The sequence below is a fragment of the Nomascus leucogenys genome, chromosome 8, assembly GCF_006542625.1.
Source record: "Nomascus leucogenys isolate Asia chromosome 8, Asia_NLE_v1, whole genome shotgun sequence".
Classification (NCBI taxonomy): domain Eukaryota; kingdom Metazoa; phylum Chordata; class Mammalia; order Primates; family Hylobatidae; genus Nomascus; species Nomascus leucogenys.
The window spans coordinates 63,914,217-63,938,311 of NC_044388.1; the positions used below are offsets into that span (position 1 = coordinate 63,914,217).

At 43.5% G+C, this 24,095-nt stretch overlaps 1 protein-coding gene across 8 annotated transcripts in view; it reads left to right on the forward strand.

The window, feature by feature from the left end:
• The window catches only part of JARID2 (jumonji and AT-rich interaction domain containing 2), a 277,805-nt gene that overhangs the window by 225,249 nt on the left and 28,461 nt on the right, over positions 1–24,095 (forward strand). For all 8 annotated transcript variants that reach the window (XM_030817334.1, XM_030817335.1, XM_030817338.1 and 5 more), the window contains one exon: positions 16,489–16,724. In XM_030817334.1, the coding sequence (XP_030673194.1) occupies positions 16,489–16,724 (236 nt within the window). The remainder of the gene's footprint in view (positions 1–16,488; positions 16,725–24,095) is intronic.

Sequence of the window (24,095 nt, forward strand, 5' to 3'; positions counted from 1 at the left end):
AGACATGGGCATGAGAAAGAATTCTAATAACAGAATAGGAAACTGTTGATGATTTTAGATGTGGGAGTAAGAGGAAATACGTCAAGTTCTGAATGATTCCTTTGGTAGCAGACTTTAGTCTGAAATAAGGGAAAAAATTATTGTATTCAGGGAGTTCCATCCAGGCAACAGCTGATGTGAACCTGAACTTGAGAAGATACAGTGGCATAGCTTTTCCCAGGGACCTGCGGAGGTGGGGGTGAAGGTAATTGAATAGGAATTAGGAAGGGGTTGATTTGTGGAAAGGTAATATCTTTATAATCTTTTGAGTTTGTGTTGATGGTGAGAGACAACAGAATTACTGAGGATACACTGGGAATTTGTCATTTTGGAGCCACTGCTTGAAACCTGAATAAGTAGTTTTTGAAATATGGATAGAAAGGAAACTTCTAGAGAACTTTTTCTTGTGAAGGAATTTTCTAGTTTTCCTTTTTGTTTAATAGAGATTGAAGAGTTAAAGAAATATGAACAAAACATGAAATTACCCTCATCTGTTATCTTCTGTATGGCTGTATGATAGAAATCTGTTTCATCAGTGTAGTATCGGGTTGGGTCCTTTTCATAAGTTGTTTTTCACCCTTTTATTGCTGATTGGGCAGGTGAATTTATCTGATGTCTTGATCAGTTGAGTTAATCCCATGTATGCTAGTGCAATTGTACTGGGGTCGCTAACTCCTTTGTTTTCCAGTGTTTGAGCTTGATTTAGAGACATTGGATTCACATGCTGATTTTTCTCATGGATTCAGTTTTTAATGTTAAGAATCATTATCTGCATGGATCTTAGATATGTGCAGGGGCAGTGACTGTCTGGCAGCATGTTACACGGAGCATATGAAAGAAGGGGATGGAATGAGGGTGAAGGGATAGGCTGAGCTCTGACCTAAAGGAGGGCATAATGATTCTACATTGACCACTGTCATTGCCACTGGGAGTCAAGGAAAGTGTAACTATCTATAGATACGTATCTCTGTGCATTTACACAGATAAACTTCTGAGTTTCAAAAATCTTAGGAGATTCTTTTTCATTTTTTATTTTTTAAAATTTCAAATTTTATTTAAAAATTTTTTTAATTTTAAAATTAAAAATGTAATGCTTGTTAATTCAGATATTTCCAGAAACAGTGTTGGGATGTTTTTGTCCCCTCATGAATTTTGATGTCTCTGGGTGAGGGGCTGGTAGGATAGTGTGAATCCTGGCTCCAGGCTGGGAGGACTAGGTGGAATGAGTGGTCTTGGGTAAGCACCGACACACCCACCTCCTACTGCCGTTTCTGAGTTGTGCCCTTGCCCTCCTTGCTGTCCTTCTTTCTCCCCGTCTGTTCTGTCATCCTTTCTTTTACAATAGAGTCACAGCATCAGATAGAGGAGCTGCAGGAAGCATACCCAAACCAGCTGGGCTTAGTGAGGGGACTAACTTTACTGAAACATACAAACCTTTCTTTGCTTCCTTTTCTGAGACTTGTAGATAACCAAACTGAAAGGCCCTTCTCACATCCCTGAGCAGCTGGCTTATAACTTTAATCAGATTGATGTCATCTGTGATTAGCCCTGCCCCCAGCCTCCAAGCCTCTACCATTTTGATTATGTTGTATTTGAGTTGTGAATGGGTTTTCTTTGATTTCAAGCCAGCAGAGTCCCAGAACTACCATCTTGGGAGAAGCCATGGGGCTGTGCAATCTGTTTGCCTGCACCTAAACTTCAGGGGAAGTTTGATGGGGAGATTGTTGCAGGCCCAAGAGACCTGTATTTAGATCTGTCCAGACTGCAGTCCTTCCTGCTGTCCCATTCTGTTGTCCAGAGTCCCCAGCCGTTTCCCTGTTCAGTCTGTGTTAGGCCTGCCCATTCCTGGAGCACTCACTTCCTGGGCATGTCCCTCTGCAGTGTAATTCATTGCTCTTCGGCAGCGTCATAGGGAAGTTTGAATCTTAGTTAGTCTGAGGTTTTCTTTTTATTGCTATGCCTGGGCGTTTTTTAGATCTTAACCTGGTCAGAAAAATTCTATTTCCTATGCAAGTCAAAGAGACAAGCACAAAACCAACTCCACTAGAATTTTTCCTACAGAATTTGTGAGTTTTTAGCAAATGTGAATACCCGTAAGTGTTAGGAAAGATTTCGTGTTTACATGTTCCCGAAATTGCTGTATTTGTGGAGGATTTGGAGAGAGCTCAAACTCATTTTATTGTGATAAGTGCAGAAATAGAATCATAGAATCTTTGCCATGTTAACAATGGTGAATGATATTAACCATTTATGGAGTTACCTTTTCTCTCCTAAATCAAATAAGATTAACTTCTGTATAAATGAGAAAAATGTAAGCCCCTGTGCTGACGTAAGTGCTGTGAAAGATAGCACAGATGAACACGGCAATAGGATCTACCCACAGGGAGCTAATGGGAGATGATGTCTCCCGGCACATCTGTCAGAAATGTCGGAAGACATTCAGGTCTATCCGTGTGTTTCTCCTGATGAAACAGGTTTCAGTGTCTCATTCATCTTTGTCATTCCCTGTCACTTGGTGATGCTACCTGGGTGACTTGTCTCCCTTGTCTTCTGATGTGTGCTCCCCCCCGCAACTTTGTGTCCTGCCACGCACCTCACACCCATATACCAAGGTCCTTAAGGGGGGGATGGTGTGATCATTGGGGCTCCATTAAGACATTTTGTAGCTTTTGTGTATATTCATGGGTTTTGTGTATTTGTTGTCCCTTTGTAGGCATCTGAGTACCAAGTCTTTTGTGAAGTCATATGAAAAGAAAAAATCCCCACAAGCTACTACCTGGGATATAGGTCTCTGCAGTCCTTCCTGCTGTTGCCACATGGCTTGAATGGCCTTGGAAGCCAAAGAGTAACAATCCACAGGATGTCAGTGCTTCCTTATGATGCCAGTGGAGGGAATGGAATAAAGCCAGCTTAGTAATATACAGGCCACTTGGAATGCTCCTCCGATTTCAAATGACCCAGGGGGAACATGGTGGTTTCGTGCAACCAAAGTCAGCTTTGAAGAAAACTAATGTCAGCCTCAGGTTCAGGCAGTATTGTAGAAAAACACTGAGCTGTCAGTAGCTGGGTAGCTGTGCTGTCTTCCCCAGTCTATTTCACATCCGCTTTTATATCAAGGCAGATGACAACGAAACAAACTTAGGTCAGTTTATTAAAGGAAACACTTGTGATATTGGGAGTAATCCCTCAGGCAAGAGGTGCTAATTGAACATAAGAGTATTTCTAAAGTTACTATTTTCAACAGTAGAGAAGGAAATTATTGATCGTCTCTTCCAAAATTGATAAAAACCAAAGTGTAGCATTCTTTCAAAATTAAACATTCTCAGCTGTGGGATATTCTCATGCCCAACGTTGCTACTTCCTCAACCATTTCTAGATAATTAAAATTACACTATAATGCCATGTTGCTCAATATGCATATTTGTTGTCATTTTTGTCTGTTCATTTCCTAGGAATGTCTTTGCCACCATCGAACAGTCATCAGGAACTTAGTTGCATGCCTTTTTTTAGCCACTCATTAGCTGTGTGTTCTTGGGCAAGGTATTTACTTAGCTTCTCTGATTCTTAATTTCTACTTCTGTGAAATCAGCATGATAGAATAGATTAGCATTAATTTGTCCATTCATTGATTCATTTATATCCCAGCATAAGGAAACAGTGAGGCTGTATCATGGGCGACAGTAGAGCCATTCAGATCTCTAATGGTGGATGGCAGCCACTGTCGTATGTTCAAGGAAAATGACATTTCCAAGATCACTATTCAGCTGGGTGAAGGTTCCCAGCTAAAATTTTGTCCCTGTAATCCATTCTTCTTTCCCTGAGATAATAGTGACTTGTCCAGATTAAAACATTTATATCCCACCCTGTCTTCCACCCCATTTACATTGCTATCTATACTTTTTCTTCATTCTTTTATAACCCTTAGGAAAACTGGTATACTGTTGCATTCTCCAAGCAAAGGTTGAGTTGCTGAAAGTCAGTAATAATCTCAGTTGACACCAGTGGTTTACACAAGAATCCTCCAAGTGGTCAGACTGCTGGGATCACCTAGAGCTTTGTTTTCATGTGTAATAAATGCAGATCAAATGTTGGCAACAGTTCCCATGGCAGCTAAAAAGTTCTTTCCTGTAAAATTTCACTGAGGTCCATTTCTCTTTAAGTTTAGAGCAGAATTCCTAGAAATTTCTTATAATGGGATTTCATTATGTGTATCCATCAGTCATCAAAGGGAGTATTTATTTAAATGTGACATAACATAAAATGAAACAGATCTTCCTATAGAGGGTTCCTTGCAATAAAAAGGCAATCAGGCACCAGTGCCTTGCAAATCTAATCAAGCTTGGAGCTCTGCAGGTGCTGTCAGAAAAGAGGTTAGCAATTTTCTGAACCTGAAGAAGGCCTCTTGAGAACTGCAGACAGAGGAAAGAGTCCTGGAGAGCACCACATCTCAGGCCACATCAGGTACTGTGGAACTGCCATGGAGGCCCAGGTCCTGGCTTAGCCCTGCAACTAGCATTTTCTCTTGCATAAGCACCTACCACCTGACCACCTGTTCTTCAGTATAAACCCACTAGCCCCACATTGTACCACCAGACAAGGCACCTGAGCCAGGCCGTGCTGTACCTGCGACCTCAGGAAGCTGTGATGCTCTGCCCTTACCCCTGTTCCCTGATTTTGGAGTGCTCTTGGTGAATAGAAGCAAAACACGAGCTATGCTTTAGATGAAAATAAGTTCTCTGGCTGCATGGGAAGAACGGTTTGGATATAGTTAAGAAGGTGAGAGCTCAGTCTTCCTTCCTCACACCTCAGTTTTACTCCCTCATTTTTTGAAAACATTAAAATGTAGAGGCAGATGATCTTCGTGTCCTTTTGGCATGGTTTGGTTTCTGACTTGGGTGAAGAAGGCACAGGTGTTAAAATAGGTTTTCTTGCAGGAAGAACCTGGGTGAGGGCATCACAATTGTGTATTCAAGCAACTGCTCAGAATTGTTAATCTTTCACAAGAGAAAGGGGAGAGCAAGCTGGTTGTTTTGTGACTTCTCCATTACAGGGTATTTCTCTTATCAGATTTGTGCTTTTCCCTATTTTATATGCTCGAGCTGTTGAGGCGTGTCAGGAAATCTAGCAACATCTGTATCCTCCCCAGAGGGATCACCCCTGCTGAAATGTGGGGAGATGAACACACAGAAAACAAAGTGTGGAAAACTGGTGCTTTACTACTGGGGTGGGTTTGGCCAAAATTTTAATTAGGCCACATTTCAAGGAGAGCAGCTTTATTTCAGTAGCTAGCTGAAGAACCTAGAACCCAGACTGCCAGGGGCGTCCTGTTTCATCTTGTTTCTCCACAGAGGAGGAGAGTGGCTCTGGACATGGAGCCAGGACATCTGGCCTCATGGCAGAGGTGGCAGGAGAGGACACACACACCATCCACAGTGTTCTGCCATCAGCTTCCACATGGGCCTGAGACTGTACCATTCTTCCTCCGAGCAGGAATCCTGATGCCAGTAGTTTCCTGCAAGAGTCTGCTGTCCCCAGGCAGATGTTTTGTTTTGCAAACATTACACAGGACTTTAATGTGCTCATTTGTAATCCACTGAACATCCTAATGGAAATGGATTTGTTTATTAAAATACATAATCTGAAATGATTTGGACAGCATCACATGAGCTTTTAACCTTGGGTTAGCACTCAAGGGTTACAATAACAATGCTTCCAGCAACTTCTATTTCAATAGCACATCAGAGTTTCCAAAATACTCTTACATATACAGAATCTCAAATGATTCTAAAAATAGAGCCCTTAGGTAATGACTATTTGGAAACCAAACAACACAATCAAAACACTGCTTTGTGGGTATTTATATTACAAGTTGATATTTGAAATGTCTAGATTTTTCTTAAGCTCTCATAATTGGTTATTTTTTCCAGGGGGTAAGTGAGGTAGACTAGAGGAATTAATAAATGCCTTTGGAATGAATTTACCTCGGCTTTTCGGAGTCCTTTGAGGAGGAGACCTTGGTGAAGGCTTGTTGCTAAATCAGCTGCATATATATCTTTTAAATGCTTTTTATAACTTAAAAAAAATGGAAGGAAGAAGAGTGGCTATTGTTTCTTTTGTGCACATCGTTTTCTGAAGAGGGATATTTCTCAGAAGACTTTTTAAACAACATGTCATTGGACTCCCAGCTGGAATGATTTAATTGCTTTTAGATTCACACCGGGGGCATGTTGTGTAAGGGCCAAAAAGCAATCATTTGGATGAGTTTATCACATTTCTGTTCTGTGGTTGCCTTTGAGGGGCATTGAGCCCTCTCTTTGTCTGGGCTGTGGAGGGGTGGGGGGCTGTCATGCATCAAGGTCAGGAGCTCGCCATAGCCCTGCTATGTTCAGTGGGGACAGACACTACAGACACTCTGTAACAGACAAATGCCTCCTCCCTACCCCCACAGCCCCAATCGCAGTTCTCATGTGATATTTTCTTTACCTCTTTTTAACCTCTGGTAGCTCCATTTTTCCTGTTGAGGCAAGTGACTATTCCAAAAAGTTGGAATATGGGATGGGAGTGTGTGTGTGTGTGTGTGTGTGTGTGTGTGTGTGTGTGTGTGTGTGTTTGTTGTTTTTTTACAGCAGTAATGCATGTAGAGACCAGTTATACAATGTGGGTTTCTAACCACCCCCTTTTACGCGTTTGGGGCGGTGTTCCTTAGAGGCCGTTTGGTAGAATGGTTCAGAGCATCGTGATTACAGCACTGACACACTTATGGCTGCAACCTTAGGATTTTTCTGTTTTTAAGTTTTCTTATCTGTAAAGAAGAGATCATAGGTTTTGGCAAGAACTAAGTGAATTGATTTATGTTACAACAGTTAATGTTAGAAACTGCTGTGTTTCATATTTTCATTAAGATAATGTGATTGAAAAGATCTGGTGCCTGGAACAACCTTATAATTGCTAGGAAAACCCGAGAAAGTTTATGTATCTCAAATGCCTGGGACACGATGAGGACTGTCAAAGAGTCAGCTATTACCCTTGAGTGTTGTGACATCATTAGCTTCACCAGAACTGTGTTGTGAGCTGTTTCAGTCTGGTAGAAGGTCTTGGTAATTTCTGTGTCAGGATTATCATCCTTTCCCTGTTTCTTCTTGCTTTGCTACAGTATTTATTTGTTCGACTGGCCTCGTAGGGCCTTAGGGGGATATAGGTACACGCTTCGGGATAGCTGGCCCATGCCCCATGAGTTTAGTGTTGTGGGGATGGTATAGTCCCACCTTCATAACTCTTTCTGTGACAGGCAGCTAGAAGATGGTGTACCTGGTGGTGGGAGAGAAGCTCCGGCTCTGGTCCCTCTTAGCCCGGTGTTGGGGCTAAAAAGTTTATTTAGCCGCTTTAAGCTTTAGTTTTCCTCCTTTGTAAAATTATATTATTAATACGTGACTCAAAGTGCTGCTTGGGGTTGTTGGGGAGGATATGTGAGGGTGGGGGTCACTACTCTCAGATATGGATGCAGAACCCACAGATAGAGAGGGCTGACTGTATTTAGTTTTTTCGTGCTAATGTTTTTACTTTGAAAATGACCAAGTTGCCTATAACTTGTATAATCAATTGTGTCAATGGGATGCGTTCTGGTCTAATTCGCATGTGCATATTTAAGGGTGTTTCTCTCTCGGTGTGTAGTAAGCAGTTTATAGATTCCTTCCTCAAATCCAAAGGTGAGCGAGAATTCTTATCATTGACTTCAGATGTGGTTGGCCTGTTATAAATCATTATTTTTGGGATTTAGGTTTTTTGTTTTGTTTTGAGATGGAGTCTTGCTCTTGTCACCCAGGCTGGAGTGCAGTGGCGCGATCTCGGCTCACTGCAGTCTCCACCTCCCGGGTTCAAGCTGTTCTCCTGCCTCAGCCTCCTGAGTAGCTGGGATTACAGGTGCCTGCCACCACGCCCGGCTAATTTTTCTACTTTTAGTAAAGATGGGGTTTTTACTATGTTGGCCAGGCTGCTCTCCTGAGCTCATGTGATCCGCCTGCCTCGGCCTCCCAAAGTGTTGAGATTACAGGTGTGAGCCACTGTGCCCGGCCGGATTTAGGGTTTTATGAAACCCAAAACTGCAGAAACATTTTATTTGTTTGTTCTTTAGGAGTTAACGCCATCCTTTTCTGAGTGTAACCTGCAGTTCTGTGCTCTTGCCTTGATTCTTGCCAGTGATAAAACACGAGACCCTTGCAGACCAACTGCCCATTGCCTCATAAGGCCATTTGTCCAGCTGTTCCTCCCTTTCCGTTAACGCAAACATTTTAGAGCGACTGATGCCCACACAGGCCGCAGGGCTGGTAATCATCAGGTCTGCTGTCCTTTCCTCAGCGCTTTTGGGGGCCAGGAGGGCCAAGAAGCCATTTTTCAATGACAAAAACCATTCATCCTGATTTATGGTCTTTCTGTTGTCCTGACCTTTATATTCTCATAAAGGTCTTTTAATTTTTAGTGTCGTATGTTAGCAGGAATATATGTAAGAAATTTGTGTAAAGGGCAGATACATCCAAGTCTGCTATTTTATCATTGCACATAATGCATTCACACTTGCAGATCATGACGAGAGTGGCAACCAAGTGGTAATCGGTGGGAAAAATATTACAGAATTGAAGTTCTTCTACAGAAAAGGAATAAGATGTGATTGGCTTTAAACATTCCATTTCCAGATTTCTGTTATAATTGTGATCAAAGTGAAAGAGATTTCATTGTATGAAAGTTCCAGGAGGGTTTTACAAAGCCTGTAAACCAGTAGAATTTGCTTACAATACTGGAGTTTCGGAGTACAGAGGCAGCTGAAGGTTCCGTCTCTTGCATCCCAGGTTGACGTTTGTTCCCTGTGTGAGTGAGCTGCTGGCTGGGTGCAAGGTGATAATGGGGCTTTTGCTCACCTAAGCTGTGTTCTCGCAGCTTTCCCTAGTTTTACACGTGGATGCTGTAGCTACGTTGGTGGAGTTGTTTTGGCCCAGGGCAAACCGGGTTACAGCACTCACACATGCTACATTAAAATCCATTTGAACTGTTGGCACAGGTTGGCAGACATTCCATTGTTTTCAGACAATAGTGACTCAAAGTTGAACTGGCTCCAGGGAGCAAGTGTGGCTTTTGTACAGTAACAGGGATTTAATGCCAGCCAATTGGCGGAGTCTGTGTCTTGCCCAAGTAAGGGATGCCTTGTAATGACATGAAGCATACATTTAAATATCTGGCTTGAGATCAGAAACTTGCTGTGGATCTCTTTTCCCTTGCTTAACACATTTCTTCTTTATTTACAGTGATTCTTTTTTTTTGCCCCTTTCATTTGTTTTGGGGGGTGGACAGGAAGAAGGTATTTTAATTTGGGGGTTAGTTCGGTCCCATGTTCAGGGTCTTCTTTTCCTTTGTTGCCTTGCTAGCAGATGTTTCGGGCTGACTTTCTGTAATGGTCCTTGTCTAGATTTTTCTCTTTCAAGGAGGTTAGGCCTTCTGAACTGTATTATTTCAGGTCATACACTGCATAATCCCAGGATATCTTGTAACTTTTGCTCAATGCCAAGTAAGGACTCCTGTTTCATACACATCTAATAATCTAATAATACACATCAGGATTCCCTCTTATGTTTGGATGAGGTGCCTTTATTAGTGTGGGTAATTGTCAAGATAGGGGCATCTGGTTCTGGGAGGCACTTGGAGACAGGTAAAAGTAGAAGGCCAGCTTTGTCAGCTTTCTCTAAAAATTATATTTTTCACATGTGGATCTTTGCCATTGCAGCAAGAGCTTTCGAAAAGATCATCCTTCTTACATTTGCATAACTCCTTTCTCTGAAGAACGCAAAGCACTTATATACTTTATTCAAAATACTTCAGCAAGTCCTGGAGGGCAGATAAGAGGAAGCAGCCAGCTGGTCTGTAGTTCAGGGAATTGAGGCCCAAATGGGGTTGGTGAGCAGAACTAGAAATCAAAATCAAGAGTCTGTGTATGGAGTGAGGGTATTAAAAACCTTGCAGTCAGTTTTTCATAGGGCTGCCTTCCTTGAGGGTCTCTTCCAGGAAACTCGTGTCAGCATCTAAATATGTGAACAAAGCTTTTGGGGAACATTGTTTAGGACAAGCTCCCTGGAGGTATAGATGTGAATTCCCCTAGGAAAGTGTAGCTCTCTACCTTTCAAATTGTTACAGGATTGCTATTAAATACGTTTCTAAAGTAACTTCTTTTGCCCATATCTTTTTCATCCCTCATTGGGAGCAAATCTTACCTTCTCAGGGATGAGGTGACCCTAAATCAAAATAACAGCCTTTGGATTTAAAGATTTTGCCTGCCGTGGTGTGAAAACACTTTTCTATAGGCCGTTTAACTTTCAGAGTATGTGTATACAAATCAGTATATTTGTCTCTGTTCGTTAATGTAAAGCTATTTGTATGTGAGTACAATACAGTTTCCTAATATGGTTCACAGTGATGAATGCTTTTTTTCTCTCCTTAAAGAAACTAGTCCAATTATTTCTTTTAATTGGGGACAGTGTGTGGAGGACTTCTATACATTGAACTTTCTGTCTTTCTCTCTCTTACGTTCACAGGGTTTAATCTTTCCCTGTGAGAGTGAATATTTTTTTTCCTTTCCTCTTCTCTCCCTTTCTCGAATCTTACAAATTAAGACAAAAGATAATTACTTGGAGGAGTAAAACTGGCAGGTTCCCACGACACTTAAAATTAATGAGCTGTTGAGTACAAAATATACCTTGTCTTTGGCTCTGTCGGTGTTGCCCAGTCCTCCCCCTGCCCCCTTTCCCGTCTAACACATGATTTGACTTTCTGGCTATGTTTGCCATTTGGTATATCACTGCTCTAAAACAGCATGATGGTTACAAAAAGTGGGTTTGCTTGGAAACCTTCTCTTTGTTTGCAAATGAAAGTTAATTTGATTCAGTTTTTAATTTCTGTATGTTTGAAAACTCTTCCATTTCCAGATATCTCATCAAAATATTCTTTAGTAGAGTACCTTGCTGAAGTCCTCAGGGCGGCCAGTTTGGTTCACTATGTTAATTTCACCTGCCTCCCTCTCCCCTCCGGTTCCCCTTTGCTATAATCCTAGTACTCACCGCTTTGCTGTCCATAGTATTTTCCTGAGCAGTAGGTTTTGTGACTCAAAATACAACCAAAGAGTTGTGCATCTGGTTTCAGGTACGGATACTGCAATGAAGGATCTGTTTTTTTCAGATAACAAAGATACTGCCGACTAACAACAGTCACACTCTTCCAAGTGTCTGTGAAAGTCCCAGCTTAGCAACTGGCCTTGCCCTGCCAAGTGATTTATCACTGAACAGGTGACTTCTGTCAGTTTTATGCAACACATCAAGCTTCTTGAAATCATCATGTAAGGAGTAATGGAACAGATGATCTGGCCCCGGGGTTTCAGGCATTTTGAATTCTAGACCCCTTTCCACTTTTAGAAGTTATTGAGGGACCCCAAAAGGCTTATTAATGTGGATTATATTTATTAATATCAGCTTTAATTCTCATATCTACCATATTAGAATTAAAAGTGAAGACACTTTAAGATATTCATTTAAAAAATGACACAAACCAGTTACGTGTTAAACACACAGAGCATTTTTTAATGAAAAATAATAGTCCAAAACCAAAAACTTAAGAGTTTTTTTGACCTTTTTGTTCATCCCGTTAATGCCTTACTAAGTAGGATACAGCCATATTATGATTGCTTCTATATTCATCTCTTGAGTGTTGCAGTACATAGTTTGATTGATGTATATGAAGAAAATCAGCTTCGGATAAATATGTATGTACATGGGAAACGGCCTTTGTAGATGATTTCAGTACTTGATAGGACAGTAGGCTCTACAAGTGGTAGTTTCTTACAAGTCGGTTGCTCTGGGAACCTGTACCTGTATCAGTGAACTTTTCATACTGTTACATTAATATCCATTGGTTTTTCTTTTTCTTTGAATGGACCTTTAACCCATGCACTATTTTGTAGCATCCTGTGTTGTTCGCCTGAAAATAATGGTTCAGTGAGTTCTTGTTAGCACCTTTGGTAATGGACAAGGGTACATCATCAAAGAATTTCTGTCGAACTCATGATGGCAGATACTGGTTTTCTGAAATTCTAGTTTTTGCCTGAAAGCATGCATTCTGTTCCTTGAATAGACAGGCTTGCTTCATTTTTGATAAAATCTAGTAAACTAAGTAAAAACTACAGATAAGTAAGTCTGAAGAACTATAGTGTGTTGGTCCTTCTTGAAATAAAAATAACATCCTATGAAAAAAAGGGGCTAGCCCAAAACTTGCACAGTCACACAAGTGCTTTTCCCTAGAGATGATCATTGTATTTCTGTATACAGGAGAAGTGCTTTATGTGTAATAGCATCTTGTCACACAAAGTATGTGTGCTCAGGGGCCATGATTGAGTCATACTCACTGTATGACTTCATCAAGGTCATTCTTAAGTGAAACTGATTCTTTTTTTTTTAAACTGGTACTAATCCATGGTAGCAGGGATGAAATGCATACTAGATTAGTGTACAGTAGTTTGGTGCCATTTTATGCTAAAGTACCAGTGATTTCACCCATATTTTAAAAATATAAAAATATATTTTGTTGAGATATAATTCACACATCATAGAATATACCCATTAAATGTACTGTAGCATGTATCAATACTGGATTTCATTTTTATGGCTAATACTTCATTGTATGGATATACCACTTTATGTTTATCTAAATAAATATCAGTTGGATCTTCGGGGATTTCCCCCAGTTTTTAACGATTAGTAAAATGATTCTGCTATGAATATTTGTGTGCAAGTTTTTATGTGGACATATTTTTTATTTCCTTTGTGTACATTCCTGGAAATGGAATTGGTGGGTTATATGGGAACTCCTACGTTTCTCCTTTAGAGGAACCATCTGAAAAGGAGAAACGATTTTGCATTTCCGTAGTGTGTGAGGGTTACAGTTTCTCCACATCCTTGCAATCAGTCATCATTATCCATCTTTATGATACGACTTTACATCCTAGTCGATGTAAAGTGGTGTATCTCATTGTGGTTTTGATTTGCATTTCCGTTATAGTTAACCTGCCATTTTTTGTGCCATCAGTGCAGATGTCTACCCATTGTAAAGGCAAATAATGTCTTTATATTATTATGAAATAGTTTCGACACTAGCACATCTCCTGCAAGGGTTTCTAGGTCCTTGAAGGGTCTCTAAATCTCCTTTGAGATCCACTGATCTGACCATACATCGCTAGTGGAAAATTGGGATGTGTTTTCAGTGTTGTATTTCTTTTTGCTCAGGCAAGTGATTAGCTACTCCTCTTTTTCCCATGAAAGTGATACTGGCAAGTGTTAGGAGGCACCTGGCTCCGCTGGACTTTGTCCACAGACTCTCATTCATGGTCTGGCATGAGTAGGAGATGTAACAGGCATGGTCAGTGTGGACAAGTTAATGACCCAGAGGAGTAGGAGGTTGTATTGGGTCTTGCTGAGACCAGTGTTTGTCTGCATTGAAGCCCTTCTTTATACTCTGTATGCAGGGAGGGATATGAGGCAAAAAGAGATTTGCCCACAATCTGATTGTGTAGTAACCTGAGATGGCCCTTTTAAACATGCAGTGATAGTGTCTCCCAAATACTGTGTAGCTACTGAACCCCAGACATTGTGGTAGATGTTCTACCTACATGAACATCTGCTATCCCCAGTCTATAGATGGGAAAACTGAGGATTAAATAACTTGCCCAGCTGCAAACAACAGAGCTGGGAATGAGCTGCAGATACTGTTTTGAAGGGCGGCAAACCCATACAGTAATATTTTGTTAACTGAATAAAGAGAAGTAATTATAGAACTGGTGATACTTTGTAGTAGGCCTCACTGTGAGACATGTCTTAATGGCAGGAAAAAGCACAGAGAAGTTTGGAGGAGTATTGGAGATTAAAAAAAAAAAACAGCGGCGCAGTGGCTCATGCTGGTAATCCCAGCACTTTGGGAGGCCGAGGCGGGCGGATCACGAGGTCAGGAGATCGAGACCAAGGTGAAACCCCGTCTCTACTAAAAATACAAAAAATTAGCCAGGCGTGGTGGCGGGCGCCTGTAGTCCCAGCTACTCGGAGAGGCTGAGGCAGGAGAATGGCATGAACCCGAGAGGCGGAGCTTGCAGTGAGCCAAGATCGTGCCACTGCAGTCCAGCCTGGGTGACAGAGCGAGACTCCGTCTCAAAAAAAAAAAAAAAAAAAAAAAAAAAAAAAAAACTACTTCCCGTGCTATATTTTAATAAGCTGTGTTCACTGCTTTAGAAAATTGGTGAACAGTCAGGAATTGCCTAGATTCGTGTTCCCTTGGCTTGATTTTTAATCACATTGAAGTATGACTTCTTGCGGATGTTGCTTTTAATTTGTCTTGAAAGCTAGCACAGATACTGCCAGCTTGGGCATGATTGATGGTTTCTGACAATGGGTAAGTTACTTAGACTTAGAATAAATGACAACCATTTGAAACTCTCCATTTTCTCTGTAACTGAGAGTATCCGGTAGAATCTTGTGCAACGTCGGATTCTACTTGCAAAGTTGGTTCGAGGGGAGAGAGAAAATCTGGAGATCTACTGGACAGCCTTGTGACTAGTCATTAATAATATAGTGTATACTCAAAAGTTGCTTATCTTACATATTCTTAGCACAAAAGTATATAAGGGCATTGGATATGGTAATTAGCTTGATTAATCACTTTATACATGTATTAATATGGTATGTTTACAGTATAACATGTTTTAATTGTTATACTTTAATAAAACTGGGAGAAAATATACGGAAGGATACGTTAAGCATGAAAGCAAGAAACTGAAAGAAATTTGTTAGCAGATTTGGCATCACAGCAAGTGAAAAAGTAAATGGCAAAAGAGGATGATATTTGCAATTTATAAGGCATTAATATAATTTAAAGGACTCTTAAAATTCAGTGTGAGATTGAATGTTGGGGAAAAGGGAGTCTTCAAAAAGGACAGACGGGTAAGATGTTTAGAGGAGGAAAGATGTGATTTCTCCTTCTGCAAGCCAATAGGAGGAGATTTACAACTCAAAGGAGGAATAATTTTCACTTTCATCTGCTGCTGTGGGGGTGGGGGAATTCTGCCTGAAGTTCTGCCAGTCCTGGCTGCGGTGGGGGTGGCCTGGAGTCACTCAAGTGCCAGATGGATGAGTGGACACAGTAACCTTTTGAAAACTCCCTCTGGCAGGATGAAGGCTAGAAGATCACTAGAGCTTCCCCTTGCTGATCTGCCTAAAGCAACCCAGGAACAGGGTGTGCTTCCTCCTTCCCTGAAGAAACAGGCCCTGTTTGGACTGTTTGTGGGGAGACAAGGCCTGTGGGTTCCAGAGAAATGGATGTGAAAGGCTCCTTTATTCCATGGGGGAGGGGCTGTAAAGTAGAAGGATAAACCCATAACATTAGTTTCTGGTTTTCTGTAGAAACCCCAAGCATCCCTGTTCTCTTTTGAAGTCTCTGCCTCGTGGGTAGGAAGCACCATGCTCACTGGAAATTCTCACTTGTAGCCACCTGGGGTTTGGGGTGGGATGGGGTGGGCTTGGGAGGCAGGCTGACTTCATGTGCCAGGGATAGGTGGCATGGCCTGTGCCAGGCGCGTACACCCTCCATCTGTAAGTGTCCTGTCCAGTAGGGTTGTTCTGAGGATTCAGAGGCTCAATGTACTTCAAGGCTTTAGCATAGTTCCCCTGGCTTATAGGAAGCACTTAAGAAATATTAGCTATTAGCTATTGCTGTTTTTGAATTTAGGAACAGAAAATGGGTCTGGCTGAAAGTTCCATCATCCCTTTCTTCATCTCTGTTGTCACTGATAGGTCAGATAAAGCAGCTGTGCCCCCAACCCATGCATGTCAGTAGCTCTCTGCCCTCAAAATGCATCTCTTTTAAATCTGAGAATTGGCTTTTTTTTTTTTTTTTTGGAGATGGAGTCTCGCTCTGACGTTTGATGGTTGATTCTTTTTGACTTCGGGGAGTAGAGGTGTATTAGTCCATTCTGACACTGCTATATACTACCTGAGACTGGGTAATTTATAAAGAAAAGAGATTAAGTGGACTCACAGGTCCGCATGGCTGGGAAGGCCTCAGGAAACTTACAGTCATTGTGGAAGTCGAAGGGGAAGCAAAGCACTTCTTACGTGGCAGCAGGAAAGATAGAGCGTGAAGTGCAAAACACTTTTAAACCATCAGATCTCATGAGAACGCACTTGTTATCACGAGAACAGCATAGGGGAAACTGCCTCCATGATCCAGTCACCTCCCACCAGCTCCCTCCCTAACACATGGGGATTACAGTTGGACATGAGATTTGGGTGGGGACACAGAGCCAAACTATATCAGTAGTTCGCGTGGTAGTGGTCAAGGTAGTGATTTCATTCTTGTTTTCTCCTTCCTTTCTAGTTTTCAATGGTTCCAGCAGGTCAACACGGGAGAAGGAACCTGTTCAAAAACACAAAAGCAAAGAGGCCACTCCCGCAAAGGAGAAGCACAGCGATCACCGGGCTGACAGCCGCCGGGAGCAGGCTTCAGCGAACCACCCTGCAGCGGCCCCCTCCACGGGTTCCTTGACCAAGGGGCTTGCTGCCAACCATCACCACCCCCCTCTGCATCGGTCGGCTCAGGACTTACGGAAACAGGTAAAGTCCAGCAGGGGTGCCTACGTGTGTGCCAGACCCCGGTTTCCCACTTCACTTCACCAAGCTAAAACTTCATCTTCAGAGGGCTCAAGAAGCAGGAGGTGATGCTCAGAAGCAAGACAGGGAGAGACAGAGTGCACCTTTGCATGAGCTGCAGGCACCTGCACCTTTCGTCCTGCGAAGATCCATCAGTTGGATTTGCATTCATCCCTGGGTGCCACTGCATTCACCAACTGCATTCCCCAAGAAAGTGAACTCACTTTTTTACTTAAGCCTTCTCCCACCCACCCACCCTGGGCTCCAGATGAGCGTTAGAGTGGCAGGGAACATGTTTTTCTCAGGGTAGGTTTTGAAACAGGTCTGCAAATGGGATAGTTCTGTTAGTGGATGATCCTGGTCTACTTTTCTGTTCTTTTTGATGTGACAAGTTAACATTTCACCACCTGGCCTTTGAAGCAGAATATGTGCATGTTGTGTGCACTGCCCAGCAGTCTGTGGAACTGGGTGTGGCTGGGTGGCACCTCTTCCATTGAAGGCATTTGAGTCCCAGGCTGTAGCATCCACAGAGTGTAGGTGGCTGCCACCATGACCACCTCCTGCCCCTGCCTGTCCTGCACTGTCCCCCCCGCCACCCCCTTGCCCCCAACAGGGCCACAGATAATGCCGGTTCTGGTGAGGCAGTTTTGAAGAATCCCTCAGGGCTTGGCTATTATTGCTGTCCAGATGTTCCCATTCCTGGACATTGATTTCTCACAACCCTAGGGATGAGTAGTGGGGATAAAGGCAGGTTCCTGCAGGCACACGGCTGAGGGCTTGTCCCCGGACAGGTGGCATTTCACTGGTGCCTCGTGCTCCTGTTCCCCACTCCATTTTAACATCCGCTGAGTCACGGGATCATTGATGAGCTTCCCTCACAGAGTTAAACATAGAATGCTAAAATCTTCCCTAGAAGAGACTGGAGGCTATAATCCTTAAAGGTAGCTTCAGAGGAAGTTGTAGAGGGGACAGAAGAGATTCCTGGCTGGCAGTGTTGCAGAGTGACTTACATGGTTATTGTGGTGTGAAAATACTCGATTTCATCTTGTGGTAGAGGTGGGCTTTCTCATCCATTCTTGGTGGTGACGTGGATATTTCTCTTTGAACGTGAACATGTGACTATAGTCATACATAGGCAGACAGGTATGTACGCATGCGCATGTGAACCTTTACCTAGCAAATAGTATGCAGTTGTTGGTGGGGGGTGGGCATGGCAAGAATCACCACATTTATGTTTCCACAGTCCACACACGCCTAGCACGTGTTAAACACTGGCCACTGTTGCCAAAACAGACCTCAGTTTTCCCAGGGACAACAGCCACGGTGTGGAATTGGGCCACACCATGTGTTCACCTGGCGTCTCTCAACCATTGGGCCCCCGATTGTCAGCACTGGAGGCACGAAGCCCAGGGAGGCACCGAGCTTTGGTCCTGGGTCTGTGATTTTTCACTCCCCCGCTGTTCCCAATGCTGTTGGTCTGATGGAGACTTGCACAGAACTCTCCAATGTAAGATTTTTGCTCATGAAAGAGAACAGAATTAGAAGCAACCCAGAGAGACAGAAAGACAGTGATTATACCATGTGACTGCATCCTGTCTGCTTTCCCAGAATCCTAGAGTTAGGGTTAATTTGATTGTTTTTGTTTATCTTCTATTCATCCCACTTTGCTTTTTTGAGTTTTCGAGTTTACTTGTGGTAAAATTCTCATGGGCCACATCAGAACTGGGGGCCATATCCAGGTGAGCTTCCAGATCTTGCTTTTCTGCCCTGAGAACCCATCCTTGGATGGCGAGGCAGGAATGAAGAGTGGCAGAGGACCTGAGTCATGTACATGTGACTGTTCATGTTCTAATGCTCGGACAGACACGGTTACGCACATCCTCTTGCGCCGTCATGAAGAGGGATGCGTGGGATACGCCTGTCGTCTCAGCTGGTCAGAGCTCACTCTCAGCACTTGGCCTTCATTCAGTTCAAGGTTTTTGTTTGTAAGGGGATGAGAGGAATTAGCACAGTTGGACAGATTGAAGAGCTGAGGAGGAACAGCAGGTACTGCGTTAGCCTGGGATGGCCCTGCCTGCCCCCGTGCTCCATGGGGTGTCCATGTGACCTGTTCCCTGTGCAGGATCTTAGGTGCAGGAAAGAGGTCCTGGGGTGCCCCTCACACAGCAGGCCTCTGTCCTCTGAGTTCGTGCCAGGGCTCAGGGTAGAGTCCCTGCAGGTAGCGCCATATGCTCATGCAGGGCGATCCTGCAGGTGTTGATGGGGATCCTTTCCTGTCACCGTTTCCCCACTTTGTACCTCTTCGCTCTCCTTCTCCCTCCCTGTTCCAGTCTAACCAGCCCAGATGGGATGATCCATGGCTCCAGATTCTAATTTGGCTCTGACTCTGACCTTCAGTGAGACTTGAGATGTGATATTTAACCTTCCTGGGCCCTGTTATTCCTTTGGAGCCAGTCTTGCCAACTCCTTATACGGGGACATTGTGAGAAATGAAAAGAAAATTTTCAAACGCTCAGATCCTATTAAGTACTCTGAAAATAAGGTCAATAAAAGCAAATTGTAGATTCCCTTGTGACTGCTTGATACAAGTGATTAGACTGTGACCTTTCATCTTTTCAACTGCTTGAAAGATATGGGCCCAGAGGATACTCTGATCTTTCATTTCAAATATGATATGTGGATTTTTTTTTGTTATTGCTCAGCTTAAAAGAAAAGCATAAATGTGACTGAACTGTGGAGGGATATAATTTTTAGTGGGTGCTGCTGAGAAGTGCCTTTGCTCTGCTTGCTGTAATGAACTGTGTGGGGGCACGCGCCTGTCTGCCGAGTCTAAAACCACTTCCCCTCATGTGAACTGGGTAATGCCATCTGATAGTGTGTGCAATTTATGGAGTCCCTAGAACCCGAAAGTTAGAACACACCAGTGCGTACCTCACCTACGCCTTTTTCTTGGTGAGAGGGCTCTGGCCGGCCATTTAACTCTCGATTATACCCAAATGAGCCGTCTTTGTCATGGAATGCACATGCCTGTATAACATTGCAGTTGTCACGGGGCTGGGAGTGCCCCTGGGTAATAATTTGGTTGTATGGTAAGGGTCTCACCAAGGAGCAAATGTTGTTTTTCTGTTGCTTTCCTGCAACAGTACTTCTGCTTACGTGCAGTGACAGAAAGTAACAAGTTTAGGATAGTCCAATAGATGAGCTTTATTTCTAGCAAGGGTTTTGAAGTATTAGTTTTCCAAGAGAGTCATGAGCAGGTTTTGTACTCGTGTAGAAATTTGTGTGGTTTGTAAGCCAGGATATTGCACCAGATGTGGCCACATGTGATTCTCATTTCTTACGCTGAGGCTGAGTGTGAGAAGAAAATGATGAACTGGCTAATCCCACTGGTTTTGCAGGACCTTCCACTGAGCTATAGGCTACTGTCACTGAAGAGGTTTTCATATGAAAATGTACAAGCGTTGCAGAAAAGTCCTGCCCCAGTAAGATTCAGAGAGGGCCAAGGAATTGAGAATATTCTTTTAAAGTTCTGGAAAATACGACTATTGAGAAGGAAACCTAGAAAATCGTATTTATTTTAAAAAATGTTAAAGGTTTTCTTCTCATGACATCATTTTGTCATTTGAATTGCACTTGCTGGTGGTGTGGTATTTGTGACTCAGTTACATTGCCTTCAGTGGGAGGAGAGGTTATAGGTACAGCTACATGCCCCAGTAGAATCCAGGCATCTTTTTTAGAGCACATTCGCCTTGGCCTTGGCTAGAAGGCTCCTGCCCATCTGCTGCTGCGGTCAGTGTTTGAGCAGGCTGCTCCTCCCCTTCCATAACTCACTGTCTGTCCAGTGCATTTCGCTTCTGTTTAGGCTCTTTGTTTTTGATTCAAGTTTTAAAGTGCAAATGGACTACCCCCAGCCACCAACTGTTTCTCTCTCTGGGCCTCTGGCTCTGTTTTGAAAGGCTGGCAGAGGCTTCGGCTCAACGGCTCCCTCTCGTGGGGAAGAAGAACTTGCCAGTGAATCTGAGGTTGAACTGAGGACAGCGTCATAATCTTGAGCGACTGAAACATTTTTGCTTAGTTAACCAAAAACATCACAGTCATTTCTCATCTTCTGCTCTGCCTTGGAAGTGCATGTTTCTCCTTTTCATCTGTCATCATATTGAGTTGATTTAAATATTGTGTGTGTCGGTGGTGGGGTGGAGAAAAACCCATAAGGGTGGAGGGGAGGGATTTTATATTCTTAAAGCAAGCACACAGAGTGTGGATTGGGTACAGTTTTTAAGATGGAATTTCTGTTATTAAGAACAAAGTCAGGTAGGAACTTTTGAGGTCCTGGACTTTCATATCTCTCACCTTATATCCCTTCTGCAAGAAGAATGAGGGATTGTTGCAAGTACTCATCTGGCTGAATGTAACTTGAAAATGCTCTCAACCTTGCCTGTTAAATTGAAACCATTCTCTTATGACTAGGAGGGGTTGCTCTAGTATCTCATGGCCGTGTGCCTGGGATCACCTGAGATACAGATGACGGATGGCTATGGGCCAAGGAGCACACGCTGCAGACACCTCACTTTCTGCAGAGCTGGGTTGGGGGCTAGGGGGCAATGCACTGAGAAGCCAGAAATCCACAACAGAGCTGAGAGAAGGAGCAACTTCAAGCACTGATGTATAAAGCTGCTCAGCTGAAATGTATTGTCATTCAATGGAGGGTCCTGCTGTAGCCCACTTCGGCGCTAATTCTTCAGTGAGCTCAGATGATTTCCTGTGTGTGCTCTTACGTGGAATCCCTCAGGACGCGCAGCGGTGACCTTCCTTGTAGCGCACTGGCTGCATAACTGGGGCTGTGTGGTTTTAATTGATACAGAGGTGGGTTGAGGGAGACCTTCGGTAGCAAGGTAAGACAATGCCTTCCTCCATTCTTTTCTTTTGTACCGATGAAGCACTGGCTCCTTAGAGACAAGTCCAGGCCCAGAAAAGGGGCATCTTTTTGTTAGATTAGTAGGTCGCAGGTTTCCCCACAGTGGTGGTGCTGGCTGGGTTGTTGGTTCTGTTTTATTTCTCCCTTTTAGGACACATGGAGCAGCTTAAGGGGCAGATTGCTTCCCATGTTAGCTTTTCAGCTCCCTTATGGCCTCCCTGTGGTCTCTATGGCCCTCTATGGTGGGCATAGAATACGGACCCTCTGGGTGTCCAGGAGGAAGACGGCCAGTGACACTTGCCCTTTTCAGTCTTTGTAATTTATTTGTTTGAACTTCACTGTTCTGTGTTGTGGGTGAGATCCATCTAGTCTTTGAGCTTGTTATGTGGGCGTGCGTGTATGATATCTGGGTGGATACTGTTGAAGATAACTGTTATAATAGGAAGGAAAATAGTGCAACTCATTTTTCTCATAAAGCAAGTTATTTGAATGTATACCTTGCCAATAATTCAGTATTTAGGTTTTCAGAAAGATGTAAACAAGGTGTTCCTTTTGTCATTGAAGATAGTGATATATAGAATTCAGCTGTGTAGAAAATTTACTTCCCTGTAGCATTGCTAGCCATGAACTCAGGTGCCCCCGAGAAGCCAGAATGGATGGAACCAAAGGCCTTACACTCTTATTTGAGATAGGATATGAGAGACATAGCACTCTGGTATTTGGATAGTGGTGTTAGGGAAGGGTAGGGTCCACGGATTTGTGGGAACACTGAGCCATCCAGGGCTTTTAAACAATGATTCCCTTTCTTGATCCTCACCAATTAGCACAGAATCTAGAGGGAAGGGCTTTACATTATTTTGAAGCTCCCCTAAGGGTTTTAGGGGTGCCAGGTTTGGAAAACACTGAACTAAACCTCAGCAAGTCGTGGTGGCTGATGCCTGAACCTCACAGGAGTTGGTTGTGTCTGGCACCATCTGGAGTTTGCCATTTTGACTAGCAATTCCCCATCTGTAGGAAGATATGAAGCCACATCGTGGAGTCAGTCTCCTTAAGGAGACTATTGTACTGGGAGTAGGGTTGAAACAGACTGTACCCCTACAGGTTAAAAGGAGATTGAGCCAACTGTAGAGGTGTTGTCTTCTGCTGTCTGAACCTGAGATAGAACCCTTCCCCGAGGTCCTGGGTACCCTGAGACCCATTCTCCCGCCCCCCCCCTTCCCCCCCCCACCAGGCTTTGTTGCTGGAAATAAAGATCAGCCCCAGCTGGAGTTTACTGTTTGCTTTTGTTTTTCTAAATGTTTTGTCTTGCTTTGGTTTTAGTGGAAACATTTGAAAGAACAATTAAAACCAAGAGATTTGCATTCCTCACTATACCTCCTCTTGCAGATTAATGGTACTTACCACGGAATATTTGTTTGTCCTTACCCCTGGTTTTATAAATCTGTTTTAAATTTATCATTGCCAGGTGCTTTTTTTCCTCTCCAAAAGGGTTTCCCATTATTTATTCCAGACCCTGTCTGTCAGTCCCACTTTTTTTTACAGGGTGACTCGTGGTCAAAGAGCCGGAGTGTGATTCCTGGGTCTTCCCTTCTGCCTCTTCATGGGGCCTGAGATCTGGCTCCAGGAATGGGGCCTTCCTGGGGCTGGCTCCTAAGAGATATGTCCTACCAAGAATTTGTGGCTTTGATTGGACTACATTTAATTGCTGGCATATAGAGAAACACAGGTCTCAGTGGCTTCTTTCCTTTTCGATTTTTATAAACTTCACTGATACTTCATTCAGTGGTTCCAAGCGCGGGCCCCTGGTCAGCACATAGCATCACCTGGGACCTGGTTAGAAATGCACATTGTCAGCCCCATCCCAGACCCTCTGACTTGGACACTCTGCGGGTAGGGCCCAGTGATCTGTTTACATCAGCCCTCTAGGGGATGCTGAGAGCCACTGGTTTGGATGTCTTTGGGAAGTCTTTTTTTTTTTTTTTGAGACAAGAGTCTTGCCCAGGCTGGAGTGCAGTGGCATGATCTCGGTTCACTGCAAACTCCGCCTCTGGGGTTCACGCCATTCTTCTCCCTCAGCCTCCCGAGTAGCTGGGACTACAGGCGCACACCGCCACGCCTAGCTAATTTTTTGTATTTTTAGTAGAGACGGGGTTTCACCGTGTTAGCCAGGATGGTCTCAATCTCCTGACCTTGTGATCCACCCACCTCGGCCTCCCAAAGTGCTGGGATTACAGGCGTGAGCCACCGCGCCCGGTGCCTTTGGGAAATTTCATCCCATGCCCCACCCCCACTTAAGGGGTGTCCTGGGCCAGGCCTAGGTTTAGTACAAAGGTCACTAAGACTCATTACCCGCCATCTGGGGACCTTCGTCCCCGTGTGACGGCAGCCTGCACAGCCTTGTGGTGGCACTGGTGTTTCAG